Source organism: Daucus carota, chromosome 3 (assembly GCF_001625215.2).
Source record: "Daucus carota subsp. sativus chromosome 3, DH1 v3.0, whole genome shotgun sequence".
Taxonomy (NCBI): Eukaryota; Viridiplantae; Streptophyta; class Magnoliopsida; order Apiales; family Apiaceae; genus Daucus; species Daucus carota.
Genome location: NC_030383.2, coordinates 13,548,015 through 13,573,347, shown reverse-complemented (window position 1 = coordinate 13,573,347; position 25,333 = coordinate 13,548,015). Strand labels below are relative to the sequence as shown.

The 25,333-nt window shown below is 34.4% G+C and overlaps 2 protein-coding genes across 2 annotated transcripts; both read right to left on the bottom strand.

The window, feature by feature from the left end:
• Positions 1-1,150: 1,150 nt before the first annotated feature.
• On the bottom strand, positions 1,151-2,265 carry LOC108212278 (uncharacterized). Its single transcript, XM_064089809.1, has 5 exons — positions 2,215-2,265; positions 1,840-2,119; positions 1,668-1,764; positions 1,427-1,585; positions 1,151-1,214 (listed from the first exon to the last, which is right to left on the bottom strand). Exons 1-5 carry the CDS (start codon positions 2,233-2,235, stop codon positions 1,151-1,153), a joined length of 621 nt encoding a protein of 206 aa, XP_063945879.1. The 5' UTR covers positions 2,236-2,265.
• A 5,029-nt stretch (positions 2,266-7,294) lies between these two features.
• On the bottom strand, positions 7,295-13,869 carry LOC108212277 (uncharacterized). The gene is made up of 13 exons (XM_064089808.1): positions 13,860-13,869; positions 13,695-13,781; positions 13,140-13,262; positions 12,873-12,998; positions 12,212-12,277; positions 12,084-12,140; positions 11,027-12,001; positions 10,560-10,907; positions 10,213-10,361; positions 9,432-10,040; positions 9,024-9,330; positions 7,561-8,930; positions 7,295-7,447 (listed from the first exon to the last, which is right to left on the bottom strand). Exons 1-13 carry the CDS (start codon positions 13,867-13,869, stop codon positions 7,295-7,297), a joined length of 4,380 nt encoding a protein of 1,459 aa, XP_063945878.1.
• Positions 13,870-25,333: the final 11,464 nt, after the last annotated feature.

The window sequence follows — 25,333 nt, the reverse complement described above, 5'->3', positions numbered from 1 at the left end:
TGTCATTACTGAGAATCATGTGGGAAGGAGAAGTTGGACAGAGGTATATTCAGCATACCAAAATTAGACCATACAACTATATGGGTTGCTTCTTTAGTAATGAATTGCTTTTTCAGGTATTTAGCAGGGAGGAAGCAGAGGAAATGGGTTTGGATGAAGAAATGGACTGGGTGGAATTTGGTTTTGAAAAAACTGTGTGGAGAATCCATTTGAAATGGAAAAAAAAGAAATTGCTCTTTCACAGTGAATGGCATGATTTGGTAGAAGATTGTAAATTGGCCATTGGAGACAAATGTCTTGCCGTCAGTACTTTCGCGTATCAGAGGTTCAGCCTAGCTGTGTACCACCAAAATCAGGCAACAAATTGTTACCAAAAAGGTATTATCTACTCATTCATGCGTATAAATGTTTTGAAATACACAACAATCTTCATTTATATATTTGGCCTTGAAGTTATTTAGGATTTATATGTGCCAAAATCTGTATCCTTCAATAGGTTCTGTTGAGGGAAAGGGTTCTCTCAAATGGTTTAAGGTTCTGCATTGGATGAACCTCTTGACGGGAGAAGTGGTAATCATACTGAATAAGGCTTTTGGTAAATTTGGTAATTAAATAAATGCAACTATGGTTGAATTTTAACAATTTTTTTTTTTGGGGTAGGAACTTCCTTACGTATTTGCTACTTATCTCAGACGGGGAAATTAATATTTGGTCTTAAGGATTTGCTGAAAAAGTATGAGGTTGAGGAGAACAATACTATGTTCTTTGATTACATTGGAGACTCCACATTCTATGCTTCAATCTATGACTCACATGGTTTGGAAATATTTAATGATCTGACGTCTAAGCTAGCTTTGATGTCTGTTCTAAACTATATGGCAGCAGATGTATATGTTATATCAGATAGTGATGATAACGAAGGTATTGATCAAACAAATTAGCTTCAAATAATCCCATTTTTTTCAACAATTTTATAAAAGGAAAGTATTCTGGTTGTAATGCAGGAGAGAGGATGTTGGAATGTCGCATACTGCATAAGGCAATTCACCATGTCAACAGACCTCAGGTATTTTGTATATTAAGATTACAAAGTTTATGTATTTTGCACTAATGTAATTCAACAACATAATTATTTATGATGCAGAGCAAATTATTCAAGCAAATGCAGACCCTGAACAGACGGCTTAACCGGCTCTTTTTTCTTCTCTGTCCAACTGTACAATTTTGATATATTATAAGAATTTGTTAAAAGAGCTGGTAATTTACTAAACACTCCAAAAAATATCCTCTAATTCATTTACTACACCTCATTTTCAGCTCAGCCACACTATAGTGTTTAGGATTAACAAACACTCTTGTGGCTGGGTAATTTGACAAAGGCGGTGTACCTGCAAAGACCGCTTAATTTAATAAGGAGTTTTTTTACCATAAGGTTGGAAAAATGATAGAATAGCAAACATGACCTTCATAACGTCCGACTTTAGCACATGATATTATAACATAAAGATTTTTGGCGTCTAAGCTGCCAAACTGCTTCTCCACTAATTGTCCAAACTCATCGAAAAACGTAACAGGCACGCTCGAGCTGTCAATTTTTTGAAATAATAGTTAAGTCACAATTGACAAAGCAACAGGTTACTACTATACAGTGTATTAAAAAAAGATACCTCCCATTTGAAATTTCAAACTTGAACAGACTTTTTTCAACATCATTCTTCTTGATTTTGATTAGTTCTTGCACATTTTTCACTTTGCCAACCATATCTGTTCGCCGAATTAATTGCATTACTAACCATGACATTGATTTTATTTAGTTAAGTTAAACTAATCAGAGCATACCAATGAGGAATCGATTGTCGTCTGCAAGTTTCCCAATATCTTCAAGATGAAATAAGTCAAAAGCATAATTCTCAATTTGCAGTCCACCATTGGTGCATTTCTTGAACTGTGTGTGAGCAGTGAAATATATATGCTTCTTATTTCGGACAGCGCGGTATTTTTCATCTCCCAAGTAATCTTTTACTTTAAAATTCGAGATGACATAAACCTCTCCTTCTTTTATATCCTTCACCAGGTCATCACAATATTTGGAATTCGCAAAAGCATGTATCCTATCATTCTATATTAACATAATATGTCACGCACTTAATCTTTAAATAATTCATCTTTGCACACATTATTCAATTAAATAAACAAAGGCTCAGAAAGGCATACCGAATCATCTATTAGTACCATATTAACTCCCCAAAATTCCTGACTCTCTCTGTTAAGCCCTTTCCAGAATGATTGTACCCTTACTCTGCACATCCAGTCAAAAGTAGTTGTGTCCACAGAGTTTATAGGCTGGTAGAGTTCAACTCCTTCATAATAACGTCGCTGGATGAGTAAATAAGCATCTGTACACACAATATTTACGCCGGCAGAAGAATTCAATAGAAACAGCTGAATGAAAGAATTAACTTTTATACTTACAGTCGGTGCAGTTGGCTTTCAGATCGCCTTCAATTAGAGAGTAGTTGGCTTCCCTAGTTTAGGATTTACTCTTGCTTCCTGTATTATGTGTTAGTTTTGGACAGCATCTGTTTTGTAGAGATTTGTGTGGTATGGTAAGAAGGAGACACGCAGATTTTGGCAACGGCTAAGATTGAAGTAGAGCCTATAATACCTTTAGTCCTTTTTATGTAAAGCTTTACAGCTGTGGTATTACATATTAATATAAGTATATTTTTTCAACTATTACAACTACACACTATTAAATATTGGCTGTTCTTTAATGGCTGTTAGTTACTATTTGCTGTTAAAAAACTCTCTGGCCACAATCGGTTGTTAAAAAACACTCTGATACGAAATTTTAATTCGGCGAAAATTTCGAATCAAATTATAAATAATATTTTATTATTTTATATATGATATTGGTATGATGTCAAGAGCCGATCGAATTTGGAAAAAAGTGAAATGGGTCGTTGTTAGTTTAACAACGTATATATAAATATTTTTGTGCATGGTAGATTTGGTCAGTATTCGTCGAATGTTAGGTAAGGTTTGTTTTTCAAATACACTCTGGTAACAGTCGGAAGAAGGAAATGAAGGACTAATATAAAATCGGGGAAATTTGTAGTGAAATTTTAAATAATATTTATCTTTCACAGAAATATTTGGAAATTTTGATAAATATATAATTAATCATATTCTATGATGGTCAAATTTACAGATATGCCAAAGACATTTATTATAAAATAAGATAATAGGTTAAACATTATAATTGGTGTCAAATCTTCGTAGTATAGAGTAGGGTTTATTAGGGATAATTGAATAATTTTATAACTTTTTTCAAAATTATAAAATAATTTTACATTTCTTTGAAAGTTGATTCTCTTGTACATGGTAGATTTGGTCATTATTCCCTATGTGTTAGGTAATGTTTGTTCTTCAAATCCATTCTTGGAAAACTCAGGTACGAAAGGAATTATAGTATTAACATATAGTCGGGGAATATTTGGAGTGAAATTTGAAATAATATTGTGTACATCAAATATAAAACTATGATATTTTCACAAATAATAAAATGTTTTCGCAATAAAAATAAATTTTATAAGATCTATTTAATCGTTAGGGAAAAAAATGAAATTTCCGGTTTATACAGTTCAAGTGCTTTGAGTTTTATTCTAATTGTGTGGAAATAGAGTATGTACAGCCCAAAGTATTAAGGATTCACCGCCAGTTTGAATTAGTTAAATTCTATAACAATGATATTTAATAAAATTTTAATAGTTAAATGATGAAATTACAGTATGAGAATATAAAACTATATATAATAAAACGTAGAAATGGTGTCCAAGGATTTTCGGATAAATCAGGGATTAAAAGTGCTCAGTGGTAGATTTTATATCCTCATACTAAATTATAAAACTATGATCTTTTAACAAATAATAAATAATAATATGTTTTCGCAAATATAATAAATTTTATTAGATCTATTTAATCTTTAAAATAAAAAAAATGAAATTTTCCGGTTTATATAGTTCAAGTGCTTTGAGTTCTTTTGTAATTGTGTTGAAATAGAGTATGTACACCACAAAGTATTAAGGATGCACCAATAAGTTAAAAATTATAACAACGCTATATAATAGAATTTTATTAGTTGAATGATAAAATTGTGAAAAGTTGAAAACAATGTAAAATGCAACGCAAGAGTTTTTAATTTTAGTTCCATTAGTTCAGTTAAATATATGGAACCTAGTATTTTTTGGGTAAAAAGTATTTTGATGCATAATTTGGTTTCAAATTGTTAAATTTTTTTTTTGAACCGTGCATGTATCTTCTTTTCCGAATAACAAATAATTTAAACATTAAAAAAGATGAGTTTATTTTATAGGGGTTAGCTTGTACATTTACTTTAAAAAGACATTTTCAAATATAAACCGCCTTGACTTGATCTGTATAATTAAACTATAATAAACTCATCATAAATTCAAACAGTTGGGGAAGCATGGAGTTTTAAAATAGAATTGGTAAAGTAACACCCATTGCACTAAACATAACAGTCTTATTGCAGAAAGGGGAAAGAAGTTACTCGCGCTGTAAGAACCCTAACCTCTGTCAAAAGCACGAAGGTAAGAAATCTTAATTTTCCAACATACGTTTTCTATGCATGCTTGTGTCTGCTAATTGTTCAATTTTTTGCATTTTACAGGATGTCCGATAACAGCAAGACAGGTAATCACTCAACCAAGCCAGTTTTTGTTTATCTGTAATCTGTGGTAGTTAGTGATATTGCCATTCATTTGTTATTGCAAGCAGCGTCCATATCAATGAAAAAATCAAGGACTGAGAAGTCGTTCATTTGTCGTGTAGTTGAAGGGCCAAATAACAATGGGGTTTTGGTAAAAAAATCTTTCATTTTTTTTACATGATTTGTGATACTAAATCATCCAATTAGTTTTCTGAACCTATGTTTACTTGATCATATAGAAAATACCCTCTGCATTTGCTGCGGTTTTTTGTGAGCTTAACTTGAATGTTATTGGCCTGCATTTACCCTTGAAAAATGCTTGGATTGCTCGTTACGTTAGTTCCTCTGAAACAATTGAAGGAATAGAGAGTTTAATGGAATACTATGATGTAAATACTTGGTATTCTTTTATAGTTAAGTACATAGGAGGTACTGAGTTCGAAGTTGAGATTTTTAGTGAGTATGCAGTGGAAGTGGATTATTCACGTAAGGGAAGTAGCAGCGTTCTGAGAAAACCGTGCTTCAACCTCACTGACTTAGAGAAAGAAAAAATAATGGCTAACTATTTTTATAGTACAGCTTCTACATTTGACCCAGACCTTGAGATTGTCATTACTGAGAATCATGTGGGAAGGAGAAGTTGGACAGAGGTATATTCAGCATACCAAAATTAGACCATACAACTATATGGGTTGCTTCTTTAGTAATGAATTGCTTTTTCAGGTATTTAGCAGGGAGGAAGCAGAGGAAATGGGTTTGGATGAAGAAATGGACTGGGTGGAATTTGGTTTTGAAAAAACTGTGTGGAGAATCCATTTGAAATGGAAAAAAAAGAAATTGCTCTTTCACAGTGAATGGCATGATTTGGTAGAAGATTGTAAATTGGCCATTGGAGACAAATGTCTTGCCGTCAGTACTTTCGCGTATCAGAGGTTCAGCCTAGCTGTGTACCACCAAAATCAGGCAACAAATTGTTACCAAAAAGGTATTATCTACTCATTCATGCGTATAAATGTTTTGAAATACACAACAATCTTCATTTATATATTTGGCCTTGAAGTTATTTAGGATTTATATGTGCCAAAATCTGTATCCTTCAATAGGTTCTGTTGAGGGAAAGGGTTCTCTCAAATGGTTTAAGGTTCTGCATTGGATGAACCTCTTGACGGGAGAAGTGGTAATCATACTGAATAAGGCTTTTGGTAAATTTGGTAATTAAATAAATGCAACTATGGTTGAATTTTAACAATTTTTTTTTTGGGGTAGGAACTTCCTTACGTATTTGCTACTTATCTCAGACGGGGAAATTAATCTTTGGTCTTAAGGATTTGCTGAAAAAGTATGAGGTTGAGGAGAACAATACTATGTTCTTTGATTACATTGGAGACTCCACATTCTATGCTTCAATCTATGACTCACATGGTTTGGAAATATTTAATGATCTGACGTCTAAGCTAGCTTTGATGTCTGTTCTAAACTATATGGCAGCAGATGTATATGTTATATCAGATAGTGATGATAACGAAGGTATTGATCAAACAAATTAGCTTCAAATAATCCCATTTTTTTCAACAATTTTATAAAAGGAAAGTATTCTGGTTGTAATGCAGGAGAGAGGATGTTGGAATGTCGCATACTGCATAAGGCAATTCACCATGTCAACAGACCTCAGGTATTTTGTATATTAAGATTACAAAGTTTATGTATTTTGCACTAATGTAATTCAACAACATAATTATTTATGATGCAGAGCAAATTATTCAAGCAAATGCAGACCCTGAAAATTATGAAGGACAGTACAATTTCACAGTGGAGCTGTTGAAATCACATGTTGATAAGAACTACCACGGAGTGGTTAGTAATATCTTTCTGAATGTTTAACAATAACTAAAATGTATAAGAGTAAGACTAAATATTTTTTTTCAGTTTCTACCTAGGGATCTGCTTGGACTCTATAAGAACTGGAAGAAAAGGACAATAGTGACACTAATCATGAATTCCAGAGCTTATAGACTGGCCATTCTGAGGAGGCAAAAGACATGTCGGCTTGGTGTTGGATGGAATGAATTCGTATTGGGCAATGCATTGGAAGAAGGCCAGAAATTGCTATTCACATACACTGGAAATGCAACCTTTGCAGTCACTAAAATTGTCTAATGGAATTTTAGAAAGAATGCTGTGATTTCAATTGTCATGTACTTGGATAGCTTCCTTTTCATTCTAAGATTGTTATGCACTTATTTTATTTGAACCTGGTGAAAAATCTTGTGTATGCTTGGATATTGCATATCTTGAATGAATTTGAAAATTGTCTAATTTATTTGAATTATTGTCATGATTTGGTAATATAAAACACTACAATAGCAGTGAAAACATGGAAACATAAGGAAGATACCACATTCAATTAAACAATCTGGGAAGCAGTACATAAACAAACTGGGAAGCAGTACATAAATAAGCAGTACTAACAATAAACCAACAGCAGTCAAAAATTCATAAAACTATAGTTATAAATTATATTCAAGCATACTCATACATACATTCACAGAACCAACTACACAACTACTTAGGCAAAGCATAGAAAACCTCTGTGTAAACAACATTTTGCGTTATACTGGTAGGAAAACCACGATCATCGTCAATAAAAACTTTCAGACCGGCAGGAGATGTGACACGACTAACAGCTACATAGAACTGACCATGCGTGAAAACCGGCTTCGGAAGAAATAAACCAACAGTTTTCAAAGATTGTCCTGAGATTTGTTTATTGTCATGGCGTAGCAGATTTGCAGGGGCATTTGCTTCCTCACAAGCTTGAAAGGTAGTACAGAATCACTGGGACTTAATTCCATGCGGGGAATAAAGTGTCGCGTTCCAGCAAATGATCCATAAATTACCTCACACTCTACACAAAATTTCAAGCACTTGGTTACGATCATTCTAGTTCCATTGCAGAGGCCAAGAGTTTGATTCAAATTCCTCATTAGCATCACAACTGCGCCAACTTTTAGCTTCAAGTCATGAGCCGGCAACCCTGGAACTGAAAGCGAATTCAGATACTCAACAGGAAAGGCAGACTTCAAATCATCATCTGTGCCGCCAAAGTCTTCTGCACTATCAACACTGTAATAAGTAGCAGCGTCTCCTGGTATTATATCTACAATTAGAGAATTTAGGTGTCCAACAGTTTGGTTTGTAGGAGTCAAGATGGCCCTTTCACTGAGATACTTGGCATTTGTGGAATTGTCTGCAAAATCTGGATAGATGCTGTGAATCATATTCTCAACGGTGTTGTCAATTTCCAAGTCACAGAACTGCAGTGGTACTTGAATACCGTCCTCGACAAAGAGAGATTTTGCTTCTTCATCACCTTCCAACCTGCCATCTCCTGCTGCAAGTACCCATTTGGCAAATTCATTTAGTTCATCAACTTCTGCCTGAGACGAACCGTTGTTGAGACGCATGTTCCTTTCCAGAATGAATATTTTGCAAATATTCCAAAGTCTTGATCTCGTGATACATGCTGCCAATATCTCAGCTCTGTCTCCATGAGGTATAACTGGAAGGATTTGACGGAAATCACCTCCTAGAACAACTGTTATTCCTCCAAAAGGTAGAGCGACACGACTTTCATCGACACACCGCATAATATCTCTCAAAGATCGATCCAAGCATTCAAAGGTAAATCTATGTTGCATTGGAGCCTCGTCCCTAATAATAAGTTTGGTATGCCTAATTAACTCAGCAATGTCTGATTTATTACCTATAGCACAAACAGATAGTTCGTCTAGGACAATAGGTATTTTAAACCTGGAATGTGCAGTTCGACCTCTTGGCATAAGCGTGGCAGCGATTCCCGAAGATGCAACCGGTAGAACAATGTCTCCTTGAGACCTTAACTTGGAAATCAAAGTTCTCCAAAGGAAGGTCTTCCCACAACCACCACTGCCATGAACAAAGTAGAGTCCACCTTCGTTCTTCCCAACAGATTCTAGAATGGCGTTGTACACATTTAACTGTTCGTCGTTGATAGTAGAAAGCAACCTGTGGTTTTCTTTTTCCATCTCATTAATGTTGTAGTTGGTTTCTTCTAAAATTAGGTTATTACTACCATGATTGAGGTAGTTTTCAGGTGGTTGAGGAAGTTGAGGAAAATTCTTTAAAGATTTGCCTATTGACCTGAGCAAGTCATCGATCTCTGGAGATAAAAAACATATAATTAGATTCGACAGTATAAAATAAGAAAGACAGTATAACTTTGAGTAAAATGTAAAGCATGAGTGAGCAATACTTGCAAGAGCATAAAACTGTAGTTGTTTGTCATCCAACATTAGGGGATCATCGTTATTTAAGCGCCTTCTTTCCAAAATAGTATCATCAACCATTTGCTTCCAATTAGAACTCCACAACTGAAATAAATCAGTGACCTTGCAGTTAACAATAATGTGAACAAAAAGCTGCCTGATTTGAGGAGGTAAACCACCATTTGCACATTGATTTAATACTTCATGCCATTCCTTGTCGTCATCAAGAAAGCCATACTCTTTGCACGCATCACGGAAAGAATCATAGCAGATTCCATTAACAGTTCTCAGACTCTTAAACGAAGTAGGACCACGCACTTTGGTGAGCAACAAACGCATAAACCATACTTCACCGCTACTGTGATGTGTGTAGGAAAGACGTCCAATCTGAAAACCTCTTTCCTTGGATTCCATTTCCTCTGACCATCATCCCAAACAAAATGCTCTGGAATTTCTGGATAAGTGTATTTTTGAGCATCGACATTAGTGGTACATAGTTGGAAAAATGCCTCCAACTTGCTCAGTCTATTCTTCTCACGATCAGCAACCTTGTCTAATGGCTGATTAGAATGGAAAGTGCAACTCTTCTGGCCTGGTAAATGGAATGGTAGCCGCTCAACAGAAATAGTGCGATGGTGTATAGGAAAACCAAAAATCTTATAGGCTGACTTTGCACCGCAGATGTAGCGACCATCAAAATATGCATCAATTTCATCTATAGCCTTATCTGGATCCTGGTTTGAAGCTCTTTTCTTCTTTCCAGTGACATGTACAGTTGTAGTATCATGCCCTTTCAAGCAATACTTGAAGAGGTATTTCAAGCTTCGCGCATGGCAACAAATCTTGATATGCATGTGACACTGATACTTGACCAATAAATCTCGATTATAAGGTACCACCCACTGATTATCAAGTTCTGCATTACGAACATTAACCGTTATGTTCTGTCTTCTTCTTCGATAAACAGGAAATCCACTTTCATAAAACGTTGTTCTGGCCGAGTACTTGATACACAAACAAAGAAAATCAGCTACAATCTTGTGAACACAGTTAGGTGGAAAAAAGGCAGGCCTCATGAAATACTAACTTTTTAGGAAAATGGCGGATGCATTTGAGTCCTTTCATGCAAGGAGACTTAGTGTTTTGCAATCCACAAGGTCCATGTATCATAAAGACCTTCACTGCAGCATATCCAACAGGATCTTTAATAGGATTAGGGATCTCAGCTGAGATGAATTTGTCAACATTATTTTTCAAGTAAACCTTGGATTTACTGTCAAGCCATATGAGCATATGCACGTGAGGGAGACCACGCTTCTGAAACTCTACAACATACATTACTGTTCAAAATTGAATTAGTTAAGCAAAATAGGATTTAAATATATTTTAAAAAAATAAACAAAACAGTTACCTCCAACACAAACACCAAAATAGGCTTTTCTTCTTGATATCGTTGGTGAGCTGATCTAGTTTAAAGCGAAAAACTCTAGAAATGATGTCTGGGGAATTCTCAGACTTACAACCTAGGAGATAATGCATCATTTTCTGAATTTCGTCCCACAAAGGATTTGTGGTCATGGTGAGAAATATATCAGGGTGACCAACTTGGCGGCACACCGCCAGCGCATCCTGGAAATTCTGCTGCATGTATCGTTTGGATCCAACAAAACCAGCTGGTAAGATCACACCTTTCCCAACATTTGATCCACTCAAATCACCTTTACGCACAGAATCACAAATATGACTATAGAGTTCATTGCGCAGAATTCTTTGATTTTTCCGAAACCAATATAAACGTGTTTGCTCAATTGAAGAGAAGGCATCAACAACATACTGTTGGAAAAGCCTACCACCTAACCTCGTGGTCAAAGCTACATATTTCACAATAACGTAAATATATTAATCCTGCATATAAATCCTAAAAAAAGAAATCTAAAACATGTAATCTTATAACTTAAGTGAACACATGAAATGTAATAACAAAACTTACAATGATTAGGCCTGATTTGGAAACGGTATGCATAATAATCTTTCATTGATATAAAATCTCGCACTTTCAAATTTGACAAATCCGCACTTTGAAATGGGATCTTGTCATGGTAACCATCTTCACCATTTGGGAAGAGAAGAGGGTATTGAAGTGCCATAAATTTGGGATGAATGTAGGAAACACGTTGAAGTTTTCCAAATTTAGGCTCAATTGTGATATCATGAACGGGAGTAGTATTCGAGGTGGAACCAACCATAACACCAGCAACTTCATTGGATGCAGATACATGATTCTCCCTGCCATTCTGAGCGCGACAAACTTTAAGTTCAACTTTCAAATCACAGATATCATTGTTCTCCCATCTATCACGTGCAGTGCGGAATTTCTTCACTAATTCATTAGTATCATCAAGCATCTGCATCAGACCATCAAAAACCTCTGCATGTACAGGCTGTTCATCAGAAACATCAACCCAGCGCAGACGATTGCTAACCTCATTTGCAGTATCGTATATGTAGAGCTGGCAGAACTTTGGAGTGTCCCCATCATCAGGAATTAAAGAACCAAACACATGGTGATTTTGGCCATATAAACGATATATATAGGGTCCCCTGCCTTTGTTTATGGAATGGTCAACGTTTCCGCCGGCAGAGGTAAACGCAAACATAGCATTGTACAACCTGATACCTCTGTGGAAATCTGCACCTTGATCTTTGTCTTGATAAAGATTAAGGAGATAGACGGGAGTCGGCAATGGTTCTGGTAATTTGACTTCGCCTTTCCTACAACAAATAGAAAACAGTGGCTTGCCTTTTGTCACGTTCTTGTTTACACGCTCCTCATGCCACATCATAGCATTGCAGGAAGTGCAGCGTTTAGAAAGGCCGCCAAGCGTTGCATATTCCTCTGGTATAAGATACTTGGAACCACGTCTGCACTTCTTCTGTAAATTTGATTCATTTTGATTTATATTCTCTGTAAATAAAAAAAAGGCACCAGTCAATGAAAAGATATTTCACTACACACCAGCACTCATTATGAACAGCGTATAACATACCACTGTCAGGCTCTACATGACTTTGATCATCAAACTCATCATCGAAAAAATTGTCAACTGCATAGATTACGAACAAAATGGATAAATGTTCAGGTTGGATATGACTTTATGAAATTTACAATGCTCACCATCTGCAGAGTCCATATCAGAATCAGAATCCTCCGAGAAATATGAAGCATCAAATCTAGTCTCCTCTGCACAAACAGAAGAAATACAGTTTCAAGAGCATATATATATTCATAGGAAAAAATTCATTAACAAATATTAAAATTAATTTGCACATCGGAAATTGTCTTACCCAATCCTCATCATATAACACACTGTCAGTGCTCTTGTTTGTCGAGAATTCCTCTGCAAATAAGTTCCGACTCCAATCTTTTAGAGGTGCATCCTTCCAATTTGACACTTTTCCCTTCCCTTTCTCTGCGAAATTATTGCTTTCCAAGTTTGTTGTTCGTACTTTGTCTTTGACTCCACCCTTTGTTCTATGCGCTTCAATGCTCTGCAAAGTTGACCCTTTTGCATTCTCTTTGCCTATGCTATTACTGTTTTCAAAGATTGTTTTTTTTCTCTGACTTTACCTTTCACCTTAGTGGTATGAACTACACTCCTCTCCACAGTGCTTGTTATATCAGCAAAGGGAGTTTTCGGTGGCAGATTATGTTCTCGTAAACTGGTCATACAAGACTTAGGTGTGCTTGAATCAGATGCAACAATTATGAAACAAAAACAGGTATAGCATGCAGAACAGCAGTGCAGTATGATGTGTTGTGAAAACAAATTGCATACTTTCTTGCACAGATGAAGGTGTAGAATCTGGTGTTAGAGATCCAACGACCATATTGGCAGCAACTGCCCTGAAAGATTCACTCTCCTGGACTTTGTTGCATTCATTAGTATTTTGTGGAATTTGCACTGAAAGTATTGAGCCAGAATATGATATTAATAATGATTAGATATGACTAATAAATTTGTATATGGTGAAAAATTATATCAGTGGGAAATACTACATTTAGTGTTAAGAGTTCCTGATAGAATGTAATAAGAATGTTTTACATGTCTCTTGCAAATAAGTAACAGCTGACATTGGTGAATCAGTGTCCATATCTTCTGTATTACTACTATTCCTGCTACGATCATCTACCATGGTCAAAGGTTTAATATATCCTGGCTGTGTAGCTGCAAAAAATGGGGAAACTAAACAAAATCAACTTGGATTAATATCTATTATAACACTGTAAACTCAAAAGTATGTCTTGTTGATGATATATTAGACATTGTCGTGACAAAAAATGATGCACAACCTTGACGGTGACTACAATTTTAATTTTGTCATGACAGGCAACATATTTTAACAAACAGCTCCAAATAAATATCGGCCTCAACAACAACTCCAAAATGTAAATTATATAATAAGAATCAGATCGACAAATTAAAGGTATTGGGTGAAGAATGTGATATACTACACACTGCAACAACAAAAATTGATGTAAACTTTCATTGTGACTACATTTTTCATTTTTCTCATTATAGGCAACACATGTTAACAAACATCTCCAAATAAAATCGGCCTCAACAACAGATCCAAATTTAGTCGGTAAAGAATAGTACCTATTTCGGTGGAATAACAGGTGCTTGTTCCATGACCTCGCTTCTTAGGAGCCTTAGCAATCTTTCGTCTCTTTAGTGCTTTGTAACCTATCACCAAGCACCATTCAAACATTACAACAAAGAATGTAAGTCCGTAAAACACGGTGAACAGAGATACAAAAGTACCTTGTATCATGTCTTCCGAAGTGAATAAACGTCATGATTTGTCTTCGTCTCCAGCCTATAAGGGAAAACAAAGACGCAAACGGGTTAAAACGTTTGTTACAGAAAACAGATGACAGTGATAGGATTATAAATTGGATAAAGGCAGCGTGAGCGAACATTAGACATTGTTCAAAACTATGTAGGAAATATGTAGCAGATACAGCGGTGTGTGCGAAATTGGAAAAGCGAGCTGCGAAATTTGAAAATTGTACCTGCCTGAGCTCTGTGGAGGAGTAAGATACAAACCTCAAGCTTGTCGAAGAAGCTGTAGAAGCTTGGTGGAAAGAGAATATTCTTGTTTTCAGACAGAGATTGAGCACGTGCAAGTGAAGTATGAAGCGGTGGCCTTTTTGCAATTAGTAAGAAAGCAGAGGTCAATTAGTTAGGCATAGTTTACTGTACATATCTGATAAGTGGTATTTATACACACTTATAGGCCTTCATTTCCACTTAAATTGGTTGGTTGTACTTAAGTGTTTAGTGTCTTTTGATGTGTTTTTAGTGTTTTTCTGTGCAGGTCACGAGTTGAGGTGATGAAGCGAGTTTCTATCATTTTAGGTTGTTTTTGGTGCATTATTTGCAAGAATAGAGAAATGTGGATTCATCACGACTTGGGATTTTGTGGGTACATCTTCTACAAACCCTCACGAGAACACACTCGTCCACTAGAGCTATCTAGTTGTTGCATATGCTAAATGCAACCGTGATCACCTCCGGAAGTGGTACTAGAGCGAGGAAGGGCATGCACGCGAGAACGAGCTAAAAACGAAGAAACAGGCTGCCAGTGGCAGACAGTAGCGCGCCCGCGCTAGCTACTGTCCCACTAGCGCGCCTGCGCTAGTTTAGCGCGGCTGCGCCCAGCAGAGTTGTTCCGGGCCGATTTTTGCAGCTTTTCTGATGGATTTTAGCAGCGGTCAAGGCCCGGTTCACTTGGTCAATGTATTTATTTTCTCATGTGTAAAACCCTAGCCTCGGAAAAAAGAAGAAGAAGAAGAAGAAGAAGAAGAAGAAGTAGTAGATAGAGAACAATATTATAGTTTTAGTTATCTCGTGTAATCAAGCACATTATCAGTTTTGTAGTGGATCGTTCTTCGCGAGGAACTGACAGTTTCGAGCGAGATCGTGAACATCAATTCTGTAACGTTGTGTTCTTTATTATTAATTCTAGCATCTATATTCCGTTTAATTCTCGTATTTTATTTATCATGTTTTCATTAGAACCCATGATGTCGATTAGTTCAATTATGAACTAACCGCCTTCATGGGATTCTAATGGATTTATCGATGTAGTCTAGTAACGAGATTGTTTGATTGATTATGTGACGTACGTTGATTTCTTTGCATGAGCCGTGCTTATTCTTCTTAGGAGCGTAGATAACTTCTAAGTTGTTTGTTAATTCTTTCTGAAGCGAGAGTGGATGATTGAATTTAGAACTATGCCATGTAAACATAGGATTATGTGAATGAAGCATAATTTGTGATAGACTTGAACTATTTTTATCACCCTGTGTAATCACGATAGACGACCTGTTATTAAACCTCTCTGCTTACACTACCGCTATAGAGATATAGGGTCTGAGCTTTGTTGGTGTCCATGAGATTTCTGTCTTAATTGTGGATTTTGATTGGTATGATATGTGTGCAACGAGAGTTGGCATGTATTACTTTCGTGTTGTCTGATTAGGATCAACAGTCACATGTTAATCAGTAATTTCAATTATAGATGAATTCGATAATGAAGTTAGAATTCCATGTGTTTTCCTATTCTGATTTTGATTAGTAAATTTAGTTATTAGTATAAAAGAACACATCCTTTTTAATTGTCTTAGCAGTGAAAATTACTCATACATTGTTGCATAGGTGCGTATTCTTAATTCACCAGTCTCTGTGGGAACGAACAAATATATTACTTGTGATCACGTGCGCTTGCGTGTAGATTTTTGCGAACAATATCACGCAGTAGGAACTATTATATAAATAGATATGAAAAACGATCTTCTGACAAATACCCAAAAATACATACGTAAATATTTATTAATTTTTAAAATCAGAAGTGAAATAAAAATAGCAAGTCTTAAATAAATTTCTCTAACCAAATATGCCAACTAAATTGATAATAATATAACTGAAATATATGAGTGCACTAATAACTAAATTGAATAACTTTAATCGGAAAGATTAATTTTACACCGCTTATGCAGTCGGAAAATTATAGTAACACATAATAACTAATATTATTCAATTAAGTTAGGATACGAGATATGTTTTAGGCACTATAAATTATGAAACAATTAGGCAAGTAAAAGGCACACATGCATGGTTACGTAAATAAATACAGAGTCACATTACTCCTCGTCAAGTATACCATTTTAAAGTCATTACATATCAAAATTGTAACGGTAATCTATATATACAATGTACCACGCAAATCATACTAATTAATATATTGAAATAGAATTTAAATTATATCAAACTCAAGGTACCACAATTATATATCACAAATACTAGTAGGAAACTTCTGTACAACCACGCATACAATATCAAAAGAAATAAAATAAAAATAAATATAAATCAGTAAATGATTATATCCATATAATATCAAAGTCTCCTCTTACCTCAACCTGGCAAAACAAATCGTGTGCTAATATTTATTGACCTGTAATAAAAGAAAATAAACAAAAAAAATCAGAATTAATAGAATCTTTATATTTATATAAAGGAGGTTCCTGGGAGGGTGACGTGGCATCTCTGAGCACTTTCTATCTGTTTTCCTGTTTTCCTAGAGTTTCTCTGTTTTATTGATTTTTGTTTTTAAATAAAATAATTAACTTTTATTGTTCAAGCTTATTAATTGTTATCGGTTACAGTGATCTTTTACTTTCCATATCATGATATATGTATGTAGAGGGTCGGTCTTCATCATATGGTTGCAAAAACTCGGTTTTGATTATATGATTGCCTGTACGAGCTTATCTTGCAAGTCTATGTGGTGATAACTCCCCAGTTTAAAGCCTCTCAACTCAGAGATATCAAGTTAGATGAAAATGGCTACATTCATGAAGAGGCTGTTTGACGAAATGCCTCGATTTGAAGTACAGCAACGTCGAATGCAATGATTAGTGGTTAGTTTTAAAATGGCTATTTTGATATGAAGCCGAGAAGCTGTTCAATGAGGCCTCAGTTGGGTCAATCAATCCTCAATCATGCCCACAAGCCGTGTGCTGCAAGAGTGAGAGCCATTTTTATAGTGTCGATATTGTGCATAATTTTCTTTTATACTGTTCTTGCAAATTTTTTTCTTTCATCATGGTTTTGTTGTGTGGAATCCAGATTGTTGCATCCCAGGATTGGCCAGATCTAACAAAGTATGGTGGTTTGGTTTGTACCCAGGCACATGGACAAGAACTTATCCACGATCTTTACAAGAGTTGGTAGGATACAGAAAGAGGGACCATGAGAGGTGGCATAATCAAGTATGTTCATTTCCCATCCACTAATCTGATAAATAATACAAAGTAGTGGACCTGGATATGCTCTTTTTGTTTTTATGGTTCCTTTTTTATTTTTTATCATCAAGCTTTCATATATCAATTTTGTTGTGGGTCGAAGGAGGTGTTTGATTACATGCCTTGTAAAGATGTTTGTGTCATTGAATTCGATGATTTCTGGGTGTGTTTGCATTGGTTTAATGAGTGATGCTTTGAATGTATTTGATAAGATGGTTATGAAGAATGTGATTTCTTCGAATTTAGTCATTGCTGGTTTAGTTAGTGATTGCTGGTTTAGTTAGTAATCAAGAATTAGATTTTGCGAAAAAGTTGTTTGGTGAAATGGGTACGAGGGACGTTGCGTCGTAGACTGTTATTATGTCTGGACTTGTAAATGCAGGACAGATTGCTGAAGCTCGGAGGTGTTTTGATGATATGCCTATTAGAGATGTTCAAGCTTGGAGTACAATGCGTCGTGGATTGTTATTATGTCTGGACTTGTAAATGCAGGACAGGTTGCTGAAGCTAGGAGGTGTTTTGATGATATGCCTATTACAGATTTTCAAGCTTGAAATACAATGACAGAGGGGTATATAAAAGTTGGGTCAATCAATCCTCAATCATGCACACAGGCCGGGTGCTGCAAGAGTGAGCGTCAGTTTTTATAGTGTCGATACTCGATTGTACATAATTTTCTTTTATAATGTTCTTGCAATTTTTTTTCTTTTATGATGGTTTTGTTGTATGAAATCCAGATTGTTGCCTCCCAGGATTGGCCAGATCTAACAAAGTATGCTGGTTTGGTTTCTACCCAAGCACATGGACAAGAGCTTATCCGGGATCTTTACAAGAGCCGGGAGGATATAAAAAAAGGGACTACGAGAGGTTGTATAATCAAGTATGTTCATTTCTTACCCTCTAATTTGATATATAATACATAGTAGACCTGGGTGTGCTCTTTTTATTTATATGGTTCCTTTTTTATTTTTTATCATCAGGCTTTCATATATCAATTTTGTTTCTTTGCTATAGGGACCTTTTTATATCATTCCACAGATCAACTAACAGAAATCCCAACGCGTTATATTTTACAGGTGTTTATTATTATATGTATTGTCAGTGTTCTAGGCACTTTTATGGCACTTGCCGTTGATACGTTTTAATGACGAACAACTTGCAGGGATGGTGTTCGTGAGAGGCAGATCAATCAAGTTTTCCTGTATGAAATTGATTGAAATTCAAGAGGTGGTATTTATGTTGCACCTGAATTTTAACTGTCCTTTATCTTTAAATGTTATTATGTTTATATTTGTTTGTTTGTTTTGGTTTCAACTGTTTGTGAGTTATCGTGTCTAAGCTAATTCATCTTTTGTATTTTTTAGCGGCATTGACTGCCAAAAACAGGCTTGTGTCGGAACCATAAAAGACACTTCTACATCACTCCTGCTTTGGGCGGTACTAAAAGTTTCATGATATCCTCTTATGTGTTATCTATAGTTTGATAAGTATAGCCAAATGATGAGTTTGAAGTTTTTCCACGGCCACTACTTATCTCAATAATTTGATCATGTGATCATCACTAATTCTGGTGAAAGAGTGAGATAACACTGTTTAGTTTTACCAGATTCTTCGAAGAATCTGGCAAATGAATTTGTGATATTGACTAGATGGACTTAAAAATGCAAGCAAGGTTATTCTTCATCAGCTACACAAGGTCTTCGATCATCACATTCACATATGATGCATGCTTCTGATGTGGATTCCTACAAGTCATTGTATAGTTCATTAAAGAAAGAAGAAGTTTAGGTTGTATTTAAAAAATTCTTGGTTGCAGTAAGTTTCATTATCAAAGATTCATATGTGTTTTTTTCATTAAGTGGTGAAGGTTAGAATTTTAGTCAAACCTATATTTTTTTTATATTTTAACAAAAAAATACAAGATAAAAAGAACTCAAAAATTATAAATCACAAAGATCTTTTAAAATATTTTATATTTATATTTTTCTCACTCGCGCGAAGCGCGTTATTTTCACTAGTTTTTAAATAAAATACTACGCGAGATATTAAGTATTAATCAAACCTTCCACACCAAATACACCTCCACGAAATAATAAGCTCTTAGTATGGTGACTCTCGACTTCGACTCAACAGTAGCCTCTTGTTGTTAACCAACTCTAATGCACACGATTTACTGTATTTAATATATATCCCAAATAAGTTGCACAATGCACCACAATACTTCTACCTACTGGCTATGACGACCAAGTGTTTCCTGAGTACTCTTCTCCACTTCTCACTATATTCTTTAAGTGTATACTCTACGGGTCACTAGCTAATATTTATATTATTATATAGATAGGTATAGGCTAACTGAAGATTGATCTTAGAGTTTGAAAAACAAATCTTTCGCTTATCAACTTCCTGAACTTACTGAGTCAAGCATGCCTATCTAAACGAAAGTCAATTTGTGTTTATCCATAACAAATCCAGTATTATGTCCACAAAAATGTGAATTAATATTGATTGTTAGGTCCTGAATAAGGCGTAAATTAAGCTAGAAGGGGGGTTGAATAGTTTAATATCCAATTTAAAAAATATAATTGCCTTTTAAAAATATTTTCCAAGTTTTAAATATTTTTACCGTGTTGTTTATCAATTATATGTGCGGAAGTAAAGAGCAAATATCACACGGTCGATTTTATCCTGGTTCGCGATGGAGCAACCTCTAATAGATTCTCTCACCCCTAGTCCAGTCCCCGAGCTCCTCTCCGGACTCGAGATTTTTCACTATAAGAAAGATGTACTCCTTATAGCCGGCGGAGAAGCCTTTACAATCTAAACTTACAAATATTTATCTTGGTTCGTAACTACCCGTTACAACCTCACAATAAATGTAAAACCTCTACTTGACTTATCTTAGAACGTAACTCCCCGTTACTTCTTCAAAGTCGGCGTAGAACCTTGGTGTAGTCTTTGTATTCCTAAGCTTTTGCGGGTCTTGGATCTTAGGTCTTAGATCTTGGGTCTTTTCTTTTCTTCACGGTGCAAAGACGACTAACTCCCCGTTAGTTCGTCTAGGACTTGGGTCTTAGAACAAGAATCACCTCACTTCACTTCACCTCACTGCAAAAGTTTAAACACAATATCTACGAACAACAAACAAGTTATAAAAGATATGTTTTGAACTAGTATGTTACTGTACTAGTTCGGAGATGACAATAATATTCAAGTTATAAATATTATAGTCAAGTATAGTATACTTTCTTTGGATCTATAATATAAGATCAATTATACGTTTAATTACTCCAAGTATAGTAAAGTTGGGAGTAATTAATCAAGCCTTTTATTTTAAGCAAAATATGCTTAAGGCTACACAAGTATTCTTTTCTTTTGATTCAAAATGTTGATCAAAGAATACTTGGTTTACAAAACTCCGTTTTGAGATATAATGAGAGATCTCGGAGATTGTAAAATATCCTTTCTTTAACTTCTTGCACAACTTGATAAAGCCAAGATAAATAAAATGTGGGTGGCTAGCCTCTTTGAGTTGTGCTCTTTAAAGTTTAGGATATAGAAAGCTTCCTCGAACAATAGTTCGGAATATTCGATATTTTCCCGAGATAATAAAGTTAAGTTAGTGCGGGATCGAATATGCTTTCTTTAGCTTCTCAAAGTTTAGCCAAGATAATAACAACAAATAAGTTGCTAAACTTTGCTTTTGAAGCTATAGTGATTAAAAGCTCTTTTGTCGTAAATCTTTCTTCCACACAACACTAAGGTGATAGATGGAAGGACGACGATGCTTTTATCACAAATCTCTTGTAGAGATTAAGTACTCTTGAAACTATGTTCAAATCTTTTGTCTCTTTGAAGAGATCGAGTACTTCCTCGGATGTTCTTTCTTTGTTCTCTTTAAAAAGAGAGAGATATATATATCTTTTATATCTTGAAAAAATCCGTATCTTTTGGTCTCGTTTAGAGAACCTTGTTGAAGAACTTGTAAGATGAAGAGAGTTTAAGTACAAAGTCCTGAAACAAAATGGTCGGTTAAGACACAAATAAGAAGCTAAGAAGAAACCACTTACGGGAGATGACCGGAAAAGTTCGCCGGAAAAATTCGCCGGAGGTTCGGCCGGATTTTGGGCACTTGGAAGAACTTGGGCAGCCCCTACGGAGGCTTGGAAGTGGTTGTTGATGAGCTAAGTTGGTGGGTTAGAGCTTGAAAATCAAAACCTTGTATATATGAATATATATTTAAGAAAGAGAAGGTTTTGGAGATGAAGTATTAAAGAGAGAGAGTATAAACTTGAAAAACTTGAAGACTTCTCAAAATCTCAGCACTTTCTTGGCTCTTAGCTTGGGAGTATTTGGTGTGTGGGAGGTGGGTATTTATAGAGGGAAGTGGGTGGAGTGAATGGTTGAGATGAAAGGAAAATAAAGGGTGGAGATTGAAAAGGTGTGGATTGTGGTTTTGTTGTGTTTGTTTGCCACTTGCATAATAAGACAAACAACTTTATGGGAGAAATCTCAGCTGAGTTGTGTCACTAAAAGACAAACACGCTTCCCGAGAATTTGATTAATAACGTAACTTTGTATCGTTATTAAATGCGACGATTTTTTGAAACCTCCAATAAATTACACCAAAAATATGATAAATCATAGAATATTGGAAAATGGTGATCTGGAAATTTTGGTCAATGTTGACTTGGTCAAACGTCCAGTCAAAGATCCAAGTCAGCCCCTAAAAATAGCGTCTGGACCAAACTTCTCAGAAAATTACGAAAATTTTACTATGCACCAAAAACATTATTCAAATGATCCATCTCAAGTTTCAAGTCATTCTAGCAAGTGGAAGTATTTTATTTTGATTTAAAACGATAAAAACCAGTCTCCGGGTTTGAATAAAATACGATTAGCCATTTGCGAGTTTGAACAGAACTTTGGCTAATATTTTGACTTGAGTAAACACTTTAAAATATATTTCCTTGAAAATAAAATATTTTGAATTTTGAAGGAAATATTTTGAGAGTTTAAAATAATTTATTCCGTAAAATAATAAATTGAATAATTGGGAATAAATTACTTTAAACTAAAAGACTTGAATAATAAATTTTTGTCTTTTCAAATAAATGTCAAAAGAGTATTCTAAAGAATATAATGGATGTATATTCCTTCTTCAAGCTTCTTTTGCATTTTGCTTTTGCAATTGTAAAACAAGAAGATACCATTAATCGATATTTCTCGTCCGATAAATTGCGGTGTAAAAACTTTGAATACTCCTTAGAAAAATATTGAAAATCTTTTTGTAAACAAGGAGTATTATTTATATTTATATAATATAAATATAATTCTGGAGATTCTTTTTGAGCTAGTTTGACCATTTGACTTTTGACGGGATCAGTTAAATAAAGATGTCCTATTGGAGAGGATTCTAAGTGAATTTAAATTTTATGTAAGTTATGCAAATATCAAAATAATTTTTTTTATCGAAGATGTTCTTTCATTGATTATTATCAAATATTAATCTCCACGATATAACTTAAAATAAATATAAATTAAGTAAATATAATTAATAATTAATGAATTGTTGGGATATTATATAAGTAGTCTTACATATAATTATCAATAAATCATTAACATCTTTCGACTTAAACAAGCATTAAGCTCACTTTAATGCTTATTAGATACAGTGGCGGAACCAGGATTAATTTCGACCCCGGGCTGAACTATTATTTAAATTTCAGCAAAAAAATTTAAATTAAATATGCATACCTTAATTGGTTAAGTGGTGACATCTTTACTACCTTTTTTTGAGGAAGGAATGGATGACAACTGAATTCTACGATTTTGCATAATTTGATAGCGTTGTAAGATAACTTCATCGTCTATGTCTTTAAATATGACCTTCTCGATGTAAACCATCATGTTAAGTGGGCTATTTTTTTTATATATATAATCATTTTTAGATTTGTCCCTAGGCTAAAAATTTAAAATAAATAAATTATACTTTTTATTTTTTCCTCAGCCGGGGTTGGCACCGGGGCTCCCCCCCCCCCCCCCTCCCCCGGGGGGTAAACATGATGTTCTGTAATTTATAAGAGTGATCGTTCTACCTTTTGATTATAATGATTATATTGTAGAACATAATCTAAAGGTTGTCATTTATTTACATATATCGTTGAATAAAAGAATTAACAATTCTATGTCAACACATCTTCTAAGATTTGATTAAAACATGAGGATCGATTATTATTTTCTTGAGGTTTGATTAAATTCAAAAAAATCAAAGATATGTTATCTCATACAGTTGAAAATACCCTAAACAGTATAATAAATATACTAATTAAATATGATGATCTCGAATGAATAAAAGCTAGATATATTATTTAAAATACTAAAATTCACCACTTTTCATTTGGTCATAATAGATTTGAATAAAAATATGTATTCAATAAAAAAAAAATTATTTTCTTGACACATATCTAGAGGTATGCATTTGATATTAATCATCAAATGGTAGTTCTAAAAGATCAATGAAAGAAGTGATATATGTTCATATCAGTGACCAACTTGATACTTAATTTTAAAAAATAATATTTTTGAGGAGGTTTGATAGTGAAATCTATGAGAGCTTCAGCAAAACTTAGAAGTGACTTTTTGCAAAAGCATGAGACAAAAACAATTTTTGAGCTAAAAGCTAATGTTCAGAAAAGCTACCTTTAAAGTTTACCGAATACTCCTTCCATCCCAAATTAGATGATCCTTTTGACAAAAAAATTTATTCCAAAATAGTTGATCCACTCTTTTTTCAATGCTCATTTATCAACAATCTTCCAATTTTACCCTATCTTATTTATCATTTTCAATATATCAACTAGCTAATACTATCAAAAGTCGACAAAATAAATATGGGTAGAGACTAGAAAAAATTACTATCATTTAATACTCCTTGATATGTGTGAAATGAGCACAGAGCTCATCTAAATTGGGGTGGAGGGAGTAAAATTAATCTTTTTTTTAAAAAAAAAAAAAAGTAGCGATTGTTATCTCCAACAACAATGTCCCTAGCAAACTTCAACTACAAATTTTAATACCTCTGTTTTATGAAACATTCACATCATCACTGCCTGATCTACAACCACTCAATCAACTCCTAGGATTCCGGTTACTCCTTCCATTCATCAGTCTACTCGTATAAATAGGTAAGTCCACTCAACTTCTTAATTTTTGCTTATTCATCTTATTCTCTTTCACAAGCTTTATTGGTCACTTCTGTCCACCATTTGTGTGAGCCAACATTCTACAAAGAGGCCGATTGTTATGACCGATGAACTTGCATCTTAATTTTACTTTATTGACTTATTTTGGTGCCGTTTGGGTGAGCTTAAAATAAATAAGTGGAGTAGAAGTTAGAAGCAAAATAAGATTTATAAGCGATTAAAGTGTTTGAAAAATAAGTAGAAACCCTGAAACAAAAGTTAAAAGCTAATATTCCTAGCTTTTTATAAGTGCTTCTTGACTTATTATACAAACGGTACGAATAAGTGCTCATAACTTATAATCACAAAAGCTGGGCTTACAAGTGTTAAACAAACGCCCACCTTTTTTTTTTTGTAAAATTATCAAATATTTGACGGACATCTTTACGAAGAGCTCAACACCTTTAATCTTCTTGCTCCCAAACCAATTACCATCGGTCTCATTTTAACTGATGTTTGATTTTTTAACACGTTTATTGAAATGTAAAAAAATAATATATATAATCAATAAAAAAAATTCAATTCTTATATCAGATAAAAATTTAAATTAAAACCTTTATTTGATATAAATTTTATAAAGAAATTATGTTTAAATGTGACTTTAACACCTTAAAATATGTGGCGCTCCTGTATAGTCTCGTGTAAACATGCAAAATTCATACACCCCGCATGTTACATGTAACTATGT

Bases quoted from the DNA above. Each gene is read 5' to 3' on its own strand.
- LOC108212278 (XM_064089809.1), bottom strand. From the start codon at position 2,235: ATGGTACTAATAGATGATTCG. The intron at 2,120-2,214 runs GTATGCCTTTCT...ATGTTAATATAG, and splicing joins TGGTACTAATAGATGATTCG to AATGATAGGATACATGCTTT. The intron at 1,586-1,667 runs GTATCTTTTTTT...AAAAATTGACAG, and splicing joins TTTGAAATTTCAAATGGGAG to CTCGAGCGTGCCTGTTACGT.
- LOC108212277 (XM_064089808.1), bottom strand. The intron at 10,362-10,559 runs GTTGTAAGTCTG...TGTATGTTGTAG, and splicing joins AATGATGCATTATCTCCTAG to AGTTTCAGAAGCGTGGTCTC. The intron at 10,041-10,212 runs GTCTTTATGATA...TTGTGTATCAAG, and splicing joins TTGGATATGCTGCAGTGAAG to TACTCGGCCAGAACAACGTT.